This window comes from Bombyx mandarina, chromosome 03 (genome assembly GCF_030267445.1).
Source record: "Bombyx mandarina strain Sakado chromosome 03, ASM3026744v2".
Lineage (NCBI taxonomy): Eukaryota > Metazoa > Arthropoda > Insecta > Lepidoptera > Bombycidae > Bombyx > Bombyx mandarina.
In genome coordinates, this window is record NC_143210.1 from 8212251 (window position 1) to 8230101 (window position 17851).

The window sequence follows — 17851 nt, forward strand, 5'->3', positions numbered from 1 at the left end:
AAGTACCTTTGAATGTTTCCTTTCTTCCGGGCTTGAGTCTCGGCGGTGCTTCCTGGCGCGATGCGGTGATACGACGACTGACTGTAGTCGTTCTTCATAAGGTACATCTTCATTTTGCGGACTGGAAGATATGTCGTCGTGAACTCTGATGATCAATTGAAAATTAAAAGAATTTTTAAATGCAACAAGCTACTACTGTCTCGCATACAATCTCAAAATAATATTGAAATTTTAATTATTATGATCACATAAGGAATATATCTAACATTTTAAAATTTCATTTATATTTATGTATCTCGTGTATACCTTTTTATTTTTATGCCTAGATTAGGGTTTACTGAAGCCTACGGACATCCCAACATGATTACTGCCACCCATCCTGAAACACGATAGGTCAAAGTCTCCGGAATGAATAACTACTTCGTGGTAAAAATTTCAGTACCTACCCACAAAAGCGAGAAAGTTTCTTAGCCTTAGTTTAAATTTTTTTTATTATATATGTGAGCATTTCTCAAAATTATTGCACAATAGACTTTAGCCTCTGTCCCATTTTTTTTATATTTTGTTCCGGCTAATATATTAGATCATTACTACTTTTTATAATTTTTTTATAATTGGAGGAAGCTGGTGCAAAAACTGGACCAAGGTGGTCACGACCCTCAGTAATGAGGAAACGACAGAGAAGAAGAAGCAGTAAAACTACTCTACTTATTAGAAAGGAAAAAAACAGATATAAATACAATGAGATTTTTTCATTAAAAATATATATCATAAATCAGCTTCAACCAGTTGTATGAAAAGTGCAGTGTCCTAATCTCAATATCTTACCAAACCATCGATATTTAGTTGAATGGACATGGGTATTGTATAAATATAAAATATTATTTATTTATAGCCATAAGTCACAATTCATCCTAAAACATCCTTTTTAGCATTACTTTATAATTAAATTTCTAATTAATGATTTTAACTTGTCCCGTCAAAAGTTCCACCTAGAAATTCCAGTTTTTGTTACCATAATTCTGAAGAAATATGAGAATCGATTAATGCAATTATATTTTAGAATAATGGTAGCATTAGCCGGCTTGGCATCCGTCTTGTTTTAATTTCGACTAGTTCTTTCTGGTGCCGGTACGAACGGTAAAAGTCAATATTTAAGCTAGCGGTCAGAAAAAAATTCCACCTTTGTTACTCAAAAAACATAGATAAGTGCAAATTTTATTGTTATTTCACTTAACCTACTATTAAAGCTCCCATTCTTGATTTCGTTAATCAAATCGAAATAAGAGTAATCGTGTGAGTTGCATGTGTTTACAAATAAAATAACATGTTGTACTTGATTTGTTACTTCCTTTTTTGTTACTTTTGCGTGGTAACGTATAAATGGAAAAGAGAGTAACAAAATAGGAAATCATTAGGCTGAGTATATATAATATATTATTATTTAACTTTCTGTATAAAATAATTTTATAATAATTATTGCAATTACAACGGCGTCAATTTCTTTGTTTTTTTGTTCTACTATTACACTACTACTACTAATAATCCGCTGCATTTTGTATCAAGTATGAACGCTGAAGAAATAAAAATATTATTACGTTGTCCATTTTTCTGGTGCCAAAGATGTGATTATGATTTATACGATCACTATCCAGCCGATGAATGTGATTATTGCTATTAAAGGATTTTACTGCATTAGAAACCGTTAGGCCTCCTTTTCATTATGATTAAAAAAGAACTGAAACGATATTTTTGTTACCTACTCGTAAATGTTACTAAATATTTGAATAGGGTATTTTTTAAACGAAAAATGTTTAAATGTCCTTTGACAGCAGTTTATACTATAATCTACATATATAAATATAATTATAATTGTTTTTAACACGGGTCAAAGTTTATTATAATTTGAACTACTACGAAAACTAGCCTTATAAAATCCTAGTTTGTTACCAGTATTCCATTTTTGTTACTGTCCCATAAAAGCGGACACGTATTTCTTTTAAAATTTTTTATTTATTATCTTAAAACTTGCAATTTTTATGAAAAAAGCAAAAGAAGTGTATTGTTATTTCATTTGTGAACGTATTTAAAAATAAAACAACATTAAAACTTCTTTACTGTGATTTTAAAACAAAGTTATGGGCAAATGGTAACGTAAAGGATATATTACAACTTATTTAAGTAACATTTTGCTGTAAATGTTAACAGTTTTTTATAGAAACGTAAAATGATGGTTATGTCACCATATTGAAATGCATAAAAGTTGACGAAATTGATTTGGTGTTTTAATTAACGTAATTGATAGACGGTAACAAAATAAGAATATTTCTCCGCCCTTGGTATATTTCTACACATTTATCTACTTTATTACATATTAAACCTCACAACAAACCTCATATTCAAAATCTTTAGACACCTATCTACAAATTAAAACAAAAAAAATACTTTAGTTTAACATTTTTATTTTAGTACATTATTCTATTGGTGGTGCAATTATTTTGAGAAATGCTCATGTATAAGTTACAAAATGATGTGCTCATATTAAAATAATCGTAAATACCTGTAACGTCGATCTGCCGCGTAGTCGGTGGGGTCGTAGTGGTCCAGAACAGAATATCTAGGTGTTCTAGATGAGCTACGGCCGTAACTCGATGCTCTCGACCTTGATCCACAACTGTCGTATCTACGATAATATTTTAATTAGATATAAATTAGGTACATAGTTTATCATACAGAATCGCTCGGTAAATTTAAAACAACATTAGATATGGAATGGAAACTGAGCTTGATTTTATTCAGTTGTTAAAATCGTTACTGTCAATAACATTTATACACTTTGTTTTCTTAGCTCTTAAAGGTTATTCAAATCTCAAAAGAGAAGCAAAAAAGGACCAAACTGATTTTTTTCATTAACAAAAACATCGTGTTCACCTATTAGGTTCATGTCGAGCGGTTGGCAAATATCGTGTTCCGATCTCGCCGGCCAATCTTTCAGAACCCGCCAATGCTGCTGTTCCTCCATGTTTTTCCAGTTGCTCGTAGAAAGCTTCCTGCAGACGAAATAATCCAAGCGTTACAATTACTATTATACCGTTTATTGTCAAAATAATTTTATAATGATCTATAGTATAAACTACGTGCAACTATATGGAATTCGTGTTACGAAATCGCGATCGACTGAAAGCAAGCGAATGTCCGAACATTAAAAATAAAGAGTTATAGGCACAAAATGAGTGTACCTGACACTCTCGCGAAGCGTAATCAACGCAAAGCCTCGGCTGTTCGGGCTCGGCAGCGGAGATGGTGGCGGCGACGCGACGCAGTTCCCGCACGGCCGCGCCCGCCGCCGCCGCCTGCTCGAAGTGCACGAGCGCCGCGCCCGCCGCCCGGTCCACACACACTGACGTCGCCGCGCCGCACCGAGACACCGCCCCTAGCACCTGACACATCACGTGCTTTTATAACGAATCCCCATTCGTGACTCGTCTCCTGTCTAAAACTTACAGAAAGCTTTCTCTGCGACCGAAGTCCAATGTGTTTCGTGAGCTTTGTGTGCTTTGATTTTTGTCATATTTCGTGCTTTCACGGAACCCACTGGACGTAACGGTGTATTTAATATCGGAGGTTATGTTTAATACTTTCAGCTTTTTGTTAAATTTATTTCTGAAAATAGTAAGAATCGGAGCGACGCGGCGATAGACAATGGCGGCGCAAGTCCGTAACAACGTAGTACGTTCTTACAAAAATTAGATACCTACTTAATTACATAATTACAATACATGACATAATTTACTGCGTACCTATTTTTGATAACGCCCAACTATTTGAATTTTCGCGAACTGCAGACGACACGTTTAACACTACTTTTAAAGTTTATTATCCCGAGTTCATTATTTTTATTTTATATATTTGATTTATTATAGTTTCCATTATCTCCAACCATAACTCAAGCCGTAAAATATTCCGAAATTTGGAATACGAATTAATAGAAACATTGATTTGAATCAAAAATGAAAAGTGTGTAACGAAAAACAGCAAGCAGGTACCCGTTTCAAACATTATTCTGAAATGTTATTATTATTTAAGTCAATGAAACAATTATGGTTATTTGCGTAAATATTTATTTCCTTTACTAATGAGCAGCGTGACTACTGTGTTAGAACATTGATTTCAATTATTACCTACTTCACTTTTATTAATCAAACGTAAGTTTCTAAATGAATTTAATCATACCCAACTTTATTTCAATCATGATGATGTAATCGTTGAATACATAACTTATAACCGATCGATCTTTCTTGTCTGATTAGTCCTTTTGGATTTAAACAAAATATAACTACGAGGTTAATAAATACAAATAAATAAGTATCATTCATTTATATACGAAACTAAGTATATAAATATTATGTGCCGTTATTTGAAAAACACAGAAGAAAACAGTGAATAATGAAAAATGTTGTTTTAGCCTCAAAATAGCAACTGAGTCACTAATAATACCTGTTAGTCGCATAATTAATGCAGTCAGGTCAAGATCGTCGAAATACACTGTGTTTTGGTGGCACTTTACGTTTTAATTCCACGATCATTAGAAAATTAAATTAGAAGCTACGTTTTGCTAAATATGAGGCTTAGATAAATTTTTCTAATTACAGATTTCTAAATTTTCCATGTTAATAAACTTCAATTATTTTGTGTTCAAGTTATGATGAAGCGCAAATCCTCTTTTTATAGCAAATTCACTAATATTAACAGAATTCACTTGTTTTTCATCTGTAAGGTAATTTAAATGAAACAAACACATGACCAAGTTTATCGCCATTAATCACCAAAAAATCACATCCAAATTACTTCACTTAATGTGGATTAGAGCCTTTATTGTGCTCACAATACTAAATTTGAAAGTTCAATCTGTCTATTGGTATGTCATAAATAAGATTGCATTGTTTTTTTGCCTGATAGTATTTATTTTTAATAACATTGTTTCTGGTGATATAATTTGCGCACCCGATAATCATGAAACTAAAAAACATGTACCACATTTTTTTACGAATCCCTGATAATTCGATTTTATTGGGTTTAACTATACAAATGTAATTACTAATTTATTATAATTATAAATTGTAATAAGATTCACGAAATTCCATATACCTGCTTATAAATAAAAATATGGGCGTTTTTGAAAATTAGGGGTTAAAAGTTTTAAGTGAGGTTCGCCACTTTTAAAGGAAAAAGCATGAAATAAAATATTTAAGCTTTTCATTAAGTTTAGGAAGAAATATCACAAAAGATACATTTAAAATGACTGTAATGTTCCTTCGATATAATATTCTAATACACGCGCGCTAAGCATGAGAGGGCTTTAAGGTATGTTGGGATGTTTGTTACTGAATCATGCAAAAATGGCTGAATGAATTTGGATGAAATTTCGTGTGTGCGTTTTGACTGGATCATGATTATACGTACCAAGTGATATACAAATCGATTAATTTAATGGACCAGAGACTTTATCTTGGGAAAAATTTAACTTATTCGATTCATTCTGAATTAGAAATGTAACACGCGTGAAATCACTTAGCACCTATAGTGTTGTCATAAAAAAAAGACATCACTTCCACACTGCTAAATTATTACTTTGGAACTGAGTTATTTCATATGTTTACATTTTTATAAACAATATTGAGTACTTACTTACGTTTTAGCGAATCTTAAACAAAATTAATACTTTTACGACAAGCGAACGAAAACTGTAAAGAATTCGAAAACCGAAAAATTCGGAAGTAATGAAATGAAAACAAAGACGAGATTAAATCGTAAAAGTAGTATTAATTGCACTATTGTTTACTTTATTTCTGTGTATTGTTCTACACTGAAACCGAAACCCAAGGAAATACCTGATAACATTTTAATTTAAAATTCTATTAACGTATTGTCGTAGGTATGACAAACAAAAGTCTTGCCGTGTGCATGTGATGAATTAAAAATAAAAAATATAGAAAATATTTACCTGCTTCTCAGTGTGTTCAGTTAATCCATCTACCCACACGCAGGTCGTAGCTACAGGTTTTCCAAACCCCAGTTTCACTCGGGATCCTCCGACGTACTCGCCATCCATGGCTCGAATTGCTTCTACGACGCTAGATATGGAAGCGTATTGGCAGAAAGCGTAGCCGGCACCGCCACCGCTTCCTTTTTTTATATCTATTTCAATGATCCGACCGAAGTGCTTAAACTTCTCTCTCAACAATTGTTGGGTAACATCCTTTTCTAAGTTACCAATGAATAACGTTCTAGTAGCCTGAAACAAATGATTCGCAAATTTTGCATTCAAATATACCATTTACACAGCGAATATTCACTTTTATTTAATGCTGACAATATATTGAAAATTATTTCTTTTTATAAATATTACTAAATCAAACTGACAACTGACTTTCCGCATTTGTTTTCCCACATTTTGGTGTTTATTAGTATATTTTTAAATTGTGCATTGATCATAAATAAGATACTGGTTTACATGTAAATAAACAAAATAATTCAAAAACTATAAATAAAAAATTGTAAAAAGCGTTGTGCAAAGCGTGCCGAAAAAAAGAAGACCAAATGACAATTTTGTTTTGTTGTATTTTAGTTTTATGTTGTGATAAGCAGTCGAGGAGATCTAAGTGCTCGTCTGATGTAAAACGGTTACTGGTGCCCAAAGAGACACCATAACATAATATATTCCGCAACCCATATGGCGAATGGCGACAATATCCCTTTATCTTGCAACATAATATCAGTAATTATTTTAAATGGGGACTGGAGATCAGTTAGAAGAGAGTTCAGTAAGAATATTGCTGAAGATATTGCAGTAATAGCGGCAGTCTCAGGAGTTAAGGAATATATGTATCGACGTATGTCACTAATGTAATCTACTAATAAAATCTTATATAATGTATTATATTAAGAGATTCAAATTGATTTAAAATGCAGATGTTTTTTTATTAAGTTTTATTTGTATTTGCAAAGAAAATTACTATAATGTAGTGTATATTTATTTACCTTCGGATGGTACTCATCAATATCAGTCTCATAGGGTTTAGCGGACTCAGCATCTTCTTCGCAACTCTGATGTGGGGCCACGGATATTTTGCAACCAAAGAATAATTTATCCTGTGACACCTCTAGCGCCTTTTCCACGTCGGACGGTTTTTTAAAACGTACAACCGCATATCGATCAGCATTTTGACCGACTACTTTGACCCACACTACTTTCCCGTGTTTCTTGTATTCATGGTAGAGACCATCTTTTAAAGAGCTGTCAGTTGAACGTGTTGGTAGGTTCCTCACACAAATAGCTAAAGGTCGTCCGTTAGCTGTTGCCGCCCACTGTACATAAAATATAATTATTTCAATTTGCTTTCGTGGTACTTTATTTATCTTAGATACAGTAGATTGGGGGGAATAGGGACCAGAGGTAGAATAGGGACAAATATGGGATGTCACAATACTTTTGTCCGGTTGTTAGAGATTTAACTTTGTTGAACCGAAAATGACTTTTATTTGGTGTTTAAGAATATTAAATAGTTTAATTTAGTCATCAGTTTTGTAACTCATTAAAGTTGTTAAAAAGTTAATTACCTAAAGATAGGGGTACCTATCTAACAACTAAATAGTGCAAGCCCTATCGAAAAACTATTGTCCCCATACGTGACCCGATTCGCCCAACGGTTGGGTGAGTAGGGATAACTACAACGATAAAAATCAATATAGAACTTAAAAAGTGTTCAGATTCCATCCATTTTACGGTATTTTTTTTAGTAAATGCTGTTTTGTTTCATTAACCTGGTGTTGTTGCGAGGCGCGATGGTTGGTATGGTGTGTTGAATTAGGCTGCGTAGCGGGTGTAGATGCACGTGAAGTATCGCTAGCGTCAGGTGAGCTGCTATCACTGTTTGATGAACCGGATCCGGAACGTCGTCGCCTTCGTCCGCTTTCAGTCCCGGCCCCCGGTGTGCTCGGCGTGCTTTCGCCACCCGTTGCACCTGCGACTTTTTCGCCGCTACCATACCATCGGTGATGAGAAGTAGTTCTGAAAATATAGTTAGGCACATAGAGCTTTTTTGAATAATCTCTTTTAGAATTTACCGCTCTGACTGCTAAGCCGTGGGTTCGACTTCCAGATCGTGCAAAAACATTCTTATGAGGTACAGGTATGTACGTATGCTTTGTCTGTTCTCAATATCTAAATATGCGTAATAATATATGTAAGCTCTTCTTCAATTCGATTCTTTTGAAATCATTGTTAGCGAAATAATGGGAGACAGAGCAATTGCTGTCAATTTGTTTCAGTAAGCTCAGTAACGATATTTATAATAGACCGGTGTCAATTAGTCGAAAGTTATAATACATTGTATAGTATATATTACATAGTAGCGATTTATCTAAAAAATAACGGTTATCTTAATGCAAAATGAAAAGAAATAAAATAATAATTAAGATTTATGATCATTATTATTAGAATGAAGACTTAGGACGTTTTGTCAAGATGGTGATGGTATGGTGAAAATATAATAAATGATTCCATAATAAAGGAAATTGTTTCAATCCCTCAATAAAAAATAAGACAAACAAAAAATAACCGGGAACAAGTCACGCACATTTATCCGGTCCCGAATTAAGATTCCCTGTAATGGAAACCAGACTGATTGATATACATATAGAAGGCTTCCGGTGAATCGACTTTATCAAAAATATGTGCTTGTGAATGGTGCAAAGCGTTGAAAAGCGGTCGAGATGTGATGGAAAAATTTCCTCGCTCTAGTAGGCCTATCAAGGTTCGCAAGCGGAGTTTACACGTGTTTACACAAAAGCGGAAGAAATTATGACTGAAAATCTTCATTAAAGTTCCAGAGATGTAACTTTCGGTTTCTTTTTTTTCTACCTATGCTGATAGTCTTGAGAGGCTATTTCAGCTTCTCCTTGACCTGTAGGTGAGCTCACGGGGCTCAAACCGGGAGTGTTGCTAACACTGGCCCTAGCAAGAGCAGTGCTTTACAGAATCTACCAGGGGATCGGAAACGCGACCCACTGAGGAGATCTGGCGAGAAACTCAGTGGGCTGTGTCTATGGGTTAATTCGCTCGTCGAGCCCTTGGTCGCAAGCGACGGGTTCGACGAGGACGGTGACCGGCGCTTGTGTTATCTAAAAGCACCGTTAATGGATCGGGAGGATCCGTAATGACATGTTTAGGGCGACGTCGACATTTCAGTCTCACGAGTCGATCCACAACATTTTAAAGAATCACTTGAGTATGAAACACGTTGCCGTTCGGCTAGTCCCAAAATATGCTAGAACGAGTCAATTGCATGCCAAGATTCATGAAACAAATTGTTACTGGTGATGAGATGTGGTGGTGTGGTGTGATCACAAATATCACAAACTAGTCAACAAGCTTCGAAGTGGCACCTTCCAACTAAACCGAAACATAAGATGGCCTTCGCACAACGCCATAATTGTCAACGAATTTTTGACCAAAAACTTAACAAATACCATGGAGCAACAACTTTATTCACTAGATATGGCTCAAGCCGACTTCTTTCTTTTTCCTAAACTCAAATTACCACTTCGTGTCACCTGTTTTCATTCGGTAGAAGACATAAAGAAGATTTCACAGCGAGAACTAAACTTAATTCCGGAACTGTAATGTGTATGTTGACATATACATATGTAGTAGGTACCATTAATTATTTTTATTGTTATTGTTGTTATGTCTTGGAATTTTTCAATTTAAACTACAGAATAAAAACCGGAATATTTGAAATAATTAGATATACGATATGTGTATGTTTATTCATTAATGACGCAATGATATGTTGTTTCAAGTCCATATTACTACTATAATATTACTCTAGAAAATAACTATGAAATTATAAAACTCACTACTAAAATTTTGATTTTTTTTTTATTGTCTTTGTAGGAAGACGAGCATACGGCCCACCTGATGGTAAGTGGTCCCCGTCGCTCATGGACGTCAGCAATGCCAGGGGCAGAGCCAAGCTGCTGCCTTGTTTTTGTTTTGTAGGTTTTTATTAAAACGTTTCAATCAAGCTAAAAGTACTATTTTAGCCGCCGTACAAATAAACTCGAATTTCGGACACTCCAAATACCAAATATCGGTTTACTCGGTTAACACATGTGCAACATCCGTGATTTCATTCTAGGTCAAAACAGAATCCAATTTATCTAAGTAATGCAGCACCTTACATGTGTTTAAAATTACTTTTAAACTACTTTTGATCGGCCGCATTAATCGTGTGTTCTGGTTTAAAAGTAAGACAGTTGCGATTCCAATGTAATTGTCAAATTCACCAAGGCTGAAATTTGGAAGAATGAACCTCCTTTGTCGCAAATGCCTAAAGCGCCCATCCAGGGTAAACTCGGAAAGGACAGCAAGGTGGCAAGTCACACCACTGAACACATTCGGATAATTTATGAAAATACGTCCGAAAAAATTTTGCAACAGGATATACTCGTATATCTGTTTATACTTTTTTTTATGGCTTATATGGGTTTATACTTTACATTCCTATTTTCATTAATTGTCACTTATTAGGAAAAATCTCATTTATCATCGTTTGTTTAAATCTGGAAAACACATTTACAAGTAAAACCACATTTAAACCAATCTCTTTAAATTCTTTTTTAAGTCTTTTCAGGTTGGTCCACTATAGAAAGAATGAGAGGAATATAAAGTCGATTTCAATTTTCTTACGGTTTTGAGTCCGAGCTAGTTTTTTTTAAATTAATATTCGCTCTTCAGGGAAGTTGGCCAGCACATCAGTTCTTTCTTAATAATAATAGACTGTCGTTATAATCGAAATATGTATTTATCATCAATTAACTTCCTCTCTATCAATCTATCAGTCTCAGCACTGCTGTAGCTCTGTTGGCGGTGATAAATATCCACCGGAATGGACATACACACCCATATATTATACATTTTAATAATGCTATTTATTTTAGTATTTTATTATTTTAGTAATCACGCCTTCTTAATTTTCAAACAGTCGGTATATTTATTTACAGATTTGTAAATACAAACACAAAATTGGTTTTTGCTTAGGCAGACATCTCATCAAGAAATTCGCAATTGTACCACGGAACGATGTGAATGGTGATAGCTAATTTCAACCCGCTAATACGTCCTATACAAAGAATAAAAAATACGGCTAATTTAAAAAATATGTGATAATGACTTTTATATTTGTCGACATAATAAATTGAGTTGTTCAGTCGTCATGATGCATGTTGTGATGACGGGTGGCGGAAATGAAACCGGTAAAACCACATTTTTCCTATTTAATTATCCAAGAACGGCAAAAGGACCATCATATGAAAACAGTAAATCCGACAACTAATTTACGTGCGAGATAGGAACACTAACGCTTGTGATTATGTGTTCAGTTTCAACAAATGATTGTTATTTTTTTGTACAAAATTAAAAGGTCGTCCTTTCTATTAAATTAAAAGACTAATTTTGTAGTGCAGCTTTTCTAGTGAATTTTTTAGGAAGAACTGGTGACTAGTGACCCTTAAGCCTTTCTAGCTTCACCAGGATAGGTTGACAGGATTCAACCAGAAGAACATTTCGAGAAATAATGCGGTCAAAGTTTGATTAATTTAAATCGGTTTAATTTCGGAATCGGAAGACGTATCAGTGCGTGTCATAAGAAGAGACAAAAAACATTGCATGGGGTAAAGTTAAACACAAAAAACAACCTAATTAATTACTAGTAGTTGTAAGGTTTGATACCATTATCACGCCACTTTCTGTATTGACGCAATTAGGCGTTCCGCGAGGCCAGCCGATACATATTTCGGCCTCATGTCTCATACAAATAAATAAATGAAAAAGAGAGAGAGAGAGAGATAACTCCCTCCGAAATTTTCAAGGTCTCGCGCATAAGTAAAAAATCTGCACTGACAAAATTTTGCCCAGTGATTTTAAATTTGAACTATCCACTTTTTTCAAACCGCTACACCGAATATTGTATCTATTCAAAATAAATTAGCTGTTTTCTGAAAAACATTGACAAAACCTATGAAAGTCGATATTGAATAAGTGGACGTTCGTGTAAGTGAAATTAATTTACGTATTCTGTATGACTTGTTCGTCTTGTAGTGTGATACTAATTTTATCAACGATTAGTATTTTCCTAGATACTTTTCAAGTATTGTGTACTGCTTTCTTGTGAGTGGCAAAAGCGCAAATCGAGATATTTGTGCAGAGGGTTAAAAATCACTAAAATTTGATCAATCACAACATATTCCAATTGATAAAATGACCAATTAATATCCTAATTTGCCAAAATTTCATCTCACTATCATTCATATAAAATATAAACTTAATTTATTCATATAAAATAACATCAATTATTCCAAACTGAACTTCCATGAAACCTTGAAGACACACCGAATAATAATGATAAAACTGATATATAAACAGGTTCAATAAAACCGTATAGTAGTCAAGTAGCTTACTCATAAAATACGAGTAGTTTCTTATAGTCTTTATAAATTAATATTATGCAGGAAATTAATTATTTTACCTTTCAACTGTAGAAGGCGGTGTTGAATACGGAGCAGTCGAATTGTTCCGCTGATACCTTCCATATGCAGCTGGCGTACTGCCGCGTCGACAGAATTCAGTTGCACTATCATTAGTACCCCGCCAAGTGGCCGGAGCAGCCACCGATGCAGCAAGTGGACATGTTGTTGTAGCTGGACTTTCCTCAACGCCTCTGAAAATGAAAAAAAGGTATTTTTAATGCCGTAGATATTCAACAATATCCATCCAATAACTAGTTCCCGGAGCCCGCAGACACTAGAGTGCTGAAGAGCAGCGCCTCCCTCAAGGCATGAAGGCGAAGCTTTAAGTGTGTTATAACAATTATAGTTACTGTAATCACGAAATATGAAACCAAAGATTAATTCATAATATTAAATTTAAAGACTTCTTATAACCAGCTTTTTACTGGTGGTAGGACCTTTTGTGAGTCCGCACGGGTAGGTACCACCATCACCCTTCATATTTGAGCCGTGAAGTAGTAATGCGTTTCGGCTTGAAGGGTGAGGCAGCCGTTGTAACTATACTGAGATCTCAGAACTCATATCTCAAGGTGGATAGCGGCATTTACGTTATAGATTTCTATGGGCTCCGAGAACCACTTAACATCAGGTTTTTATTTTTATTGCCCTTGTAGGCAGACGAGCGTACGGCCCACCTGATGATGAGTGGTTAGCGTCACCCATGGATTTCAGCAATGCCAATGGGTTGTGAGCTCGTCCACTCGTCTATGCAATTGAAAGAAAAAAACGTAATCTTTTTATTCTTAATTTCGATAGTTATTATAGTAATAGTTGGGTTATAATAAACTTAATACTAAATGGACCGAAAGTTCTATTCGTGCCGCGCGTGGTCAAATTGACCAGTAATTAAAAAGTTTACTATTTTATTACTCAATGCAGATGGTTCTTTTTGCTTGGAAATGTTAAAAAAAACTGGAAACGGAGTGAAGAAAATTTTATATGTACATTATAGAATTGTCTTATAGTTCAATAACGATATTATCACGTTAAAATGTGTAAATAATATTTTTTTAGATTTACATAGAATTAAAGATTGGAAATGAACAAATTTGATCGGATCTGGTAAGTTTAGTCTTAAAAATAATCATGACGTTAAAAAATAATATTTTTTTTATTAATAATTGAAGATAGATTTTCAATACCTGTTAGATGATGATGACACATAAAAAAAATAGGCTACGAACTTTATATTACAGGACTTCAAAGGAGCTAATAATTACACAATACATGAATAATGGATAAGAATAGGACACGTTACTTGTCACTCCGATTACAATATTTAAGTAAACAAACTTAATAAAACAAACAGGATATAAATTAAAGTTAACTAAATTTAAGATATAAAAAACAAATGAAACCAAATCGAATAAAAATAAATAGGTAGTTAAAACTTGCACAGGTGTTCTTTCTATTTATATTTAGACAGAGAATCTGTAAAAATATCACTGTCATTATTTTTATTTAAATGCTCGTTGCAAAACGAGGAGAGCCTATAAACGGCAGGGTGTTTACCGATGTCGAGATAAATAGAATTTGAAGATAGTCAAGCACGAACCAACGTTCTAACAAACTCAAAGTAACTTTAAGCTCAATTTTTTTTTTATTCACTTAAGAGTTAATGACTATTTACATTTTGAGGATTTACACTCCACAATCACAGCAAGCCCTAGATACCATTTCAATGTACAGTGACGCATTCTATAGTTCATTCCGTTCAAAAATAAATACTTTGTAAACAAAGAAAAGTCAATGCCCCATAACTGTGTTAAGTGACTATTGAAACGAATGTGACGAATGACATTTTTTTTTCTTTTAGCTTTATCTATAACAAAATTGATTTGAGGGGATTTATCGGTTTAATCACATCAATTTACATAAAACTAACTCGAGTAAATCACAAAATTACATAAAACTAACTCGAGTCATGACTTCGTCCGCATGAACTTAGTGGTCCTTCGGGCCAATGACGGGTCACGACGGGTGGAGGAATTAGGGCGTTCAACCAGGGGGGAAGAAGATTTGCCAACAACTCCCGACCGCTTCTGCACGAGACCTAGGAGGGCAGAAGATTCGCCAACAACTTCCGACCGCTTCTTGAGGAGACCTAACTGCTCCAGCTCAAAGGCCCTATGTAGTTTAGAAGAAAACGCATTTTTATATTAAAACGTGGAACATAACTATATCGCAATTCAAAAAACGGACAACGCCAACGAATCAGTACTACTGTAAACGTGCGACATCAACTTGAATGACTTTACATTGAGTGAAAATATCGTGTTTTTTTTTAGATAAGACAATTATTTACGATGTAAATAACAAGAAAAAATATCGAAATCTACCTAAGTATGTATAGTAAATCTGCAATACGCGCACAATGCCACACTTCGTAATCGTGTTATATATACAGAGCCTTTATTATTATAAAATTAAATATCATATTAGTTAGTATAGAACTTATGTTCGTACATTTTTATAATTATACCATTCAAATGCTTAATTATTATTATTATTTATAGTTTAATCCGTTTATTGATACCGGGGGAGGGGGGGTTGGTGTAACAGACCCGGTTATCTCGGACTCTGGAGCCTCCACAAAAGAAATGGAAGATAAACTCATACATAAACTCACACAAAGAAATTCGACTATAATTAATTGGAATTGTAAGTTTGTACACTATGATTGTATTTTATACTTCTATAATCACAAATTTCGCCAAGACTATCTATATCTATACTAATATTATAAAGAGGAAAGATTTGTTTGTTTGTTTGTTTCGAATAGGCTCCGAAACTACTGGACCGATTTGAAAAATTATTTTTCCATTAGAAGCCGACATTGTCCCTAATGAACTTTTTTATTATTATTTTTTATTTTATTTTTTTGGTTTCATGTCTGTTTTAATGTTTCCGAAGCGAAGCGAGGGCGGGTCGCTAGTACTTTATAAAATACTAGCTGATCCGGCAGACTTCGTAGTGCCTCAATCGATAACTAAAAGACACATCAAGGGGACACATCAAAGGAAAAACAAAATTGTTTGTTTTTATATAATTCCGAGCTTTTTTATATTTTTTCACCTTTTAAACCTTCCCTGGACTTCCACGAATAATTCAAGACTAAAATTAGCCAAATCGGTCAAGCCGTTTTCATGTTATGTCGTGACAACGGAAAACGGGTTTCATTTTTATATATATAGATTAACAAAGACAATATTTAATCGATTCTCAATTTGACAACAGACGTCAAGAACAAAAGTTTGACAATAAATAGTATGCATGCGTGTGTGTGAGTCAAATCATGGTATGTAGTGTGTGTAATGTTTTCTTTATTGATTTAATGTACCTTTTATGCATTATTTAAAAAAAAATTAGCATTGTGCACTTCTTCTCTAAATACTCTATAAGTGTGGAAAATTTCATACTCCTCCGTCCGCGCAATTTTCGTAAAAAGGTATACAAAGTTTTTGCTTCACGTATTAATATATAGATTACTTGCTGATCCGGCAAACGTTGTTTTGCCATGTATGCATTTTTTTAGTCCAATAAATAAATTATTAATAGTTAATAAATTCTTCTAACAGTGTATTGATAGAAAACAGTGACTTAGGAAATATTGTGTTGTTTTCATTTGCTTAATATTTGACTAACCTTTCACAATAATAAAACAGGTATATTTATTAACCACGTACACGTCTTCGTTTTGATTTATTAACCACGTAAACGTTTTCGTTTTGATTTAAAACAATTCTATTCTAAGTCATGACAAAATAAAAACAAAATTCTTGCAAAAAAATTTTAGTTTTTAATTTGTATGTATTTTTGTATGCTGTATTATAAAAAAATAAAAAAATAAAAAAAATTACTAAAAAATAAATAAATAAATTTAGGGGTGGACCACCCTTAACATTTAGGGGGATGAAGAATAGATGTTGTTCGATTCTCAACCCTGACCGATATGCACGCTAAGATTCACGAAAATCGGTCGAGCCGTTTCGGAGGAGTTCAATCACGCACACCGTGACACGAGAATTTTATATATTAAAAGATTAATGAGCAGTGTTTTTGACGTGCTCTCACATCTTAAAGCTAAATTTTAAAACAAAAAAAGCAATGTTACATTTTGATTTTAATATTGTGTTATCACATTTCCGCGCTGGTCTTTAATAAATATTATGGGCATATTAAAATTAAGTGATAAAGATATATAATAAAGATATATTTGGGGCAAAAGTAATTTTTAATCTCTTAATGTGCTCATTACGAGTTAATATTAGTCATAACAAACAGTTACACAGGTGACTAAATCTTGATCAAGAGACAATTATTGTTTATGCAATATAATGTTAATAGCGGACCCGACAGACGCTGCTCTGTACACACGTCTTAAATCAGGAAATTTGTATTTTTTTTTTGTAGAGGACCGAAGTGTCATTCTAAGCCATTCTCGAATCCACACGAACACACAAAAAAAATCATCAAAATCAGTGCAGCCGTTTAGGAGGAATACACTAACATACACACGGACAGCAGTAATCCTCCTGATATAATACTCGAAAGTTTGTAAGAATGTATGGATGTATGTTTGTTTGTTACTCTTTCACGCAAAGACTACTGAATGGATTTTGATGAAACTACAATAATATAGCTCACACATCAGAATAACACATAGGCTATAATTTATAAAGATATAGTGTGAATGACCCAAAATATAACGACAGGTGTCAAGTAAGTAGGAAAAAAATCTGCCATTTTATTTTCATAATCAATAATAAATTACAGTTCCCTCAACGAAGCAGGTGCGGGTCGCTGCTCTATATACTAATATATAAATCTACAGTGGTTTTTACGGATGTTCCGTTATAACTACTGAACCATGCATCCGATTGTCTTGAAACTTGGTATCCATGTAGAAAATACATGTACTTAATGGATAGGCTAATATTTATATGAGTGTTGGACTCCCTAATAATAATGACAATAGATAATAATGTTAATTTCAAATGCCCAGTGAAGCGGACGAGTACGGCTAGTAGATTAATATTGTTTGTCTTGTATGTTATTTATCTAGAGTGTTTTGGCGAAATCTGTGATTATATTATAGAAGTATAATATGTTTGACAATAGAACCATAATAATAAATAAATAAACATACAATTCCAGTTAATTATAGTCGAATTTCGACTACTGCAGGACCACTATTTATATATATTTAGATTAAGAGGCT

The 17851-nt window shown here is 33.8% G+C and overlaps 1 protein-coding gene across 8 annotated transcripts in view; it reads right to left on the bottom strand.

The window, feature by feature from the left end:
• spen (spen family transcriptional repressor split ends) overlaps positions 1 to 17851 on the bottom strand; it is a 106631-nt gene that overhangs the window by 18350 nt on the left and 70430 nt on the right. For 4 of the 8 annotated variants that reach the window (XM_028184399.2, XM_028184398.2, XM_028184396.2 and 1 more), the window contains 8 exons: positions 12591 to 12782; positions 7825 to 8071; positions 7042 to 7368; positions 6005 to 6295; positions 3240 to 3440; positions 2932 to 3050; positions 2561 to 2683; positions 7 to 145 (listed from right to left, as the gene is read on the bottom strand). In XM_028184399.2, coding sequence (XP_028040200.2) covers positions 7 to 145; positions 2561 to 2683; positions 2932 to 3050; positions 3240 to 3440; positions 6005 to 6295; positions 7042 to 7368; positions 7825 to 8071; positions 12591 to 12782 — 1639 coding nt within the window. The remainder of the gene's footprint in view (positions 1 to 6; positions 146 to 2560; positions 2684 to 2931; positions 3051 to 3239; positions 3441 to 6004; positions 6296 to 7041; positions 7369 to 7824; positions 8072 to 12590; positions 12783 to 17851) is intronic. The other 4 variants (XM_089737483.1, XM_028184401.2, XM_028184400.2 and 1 more) reach the window with 3 other exon arrangements.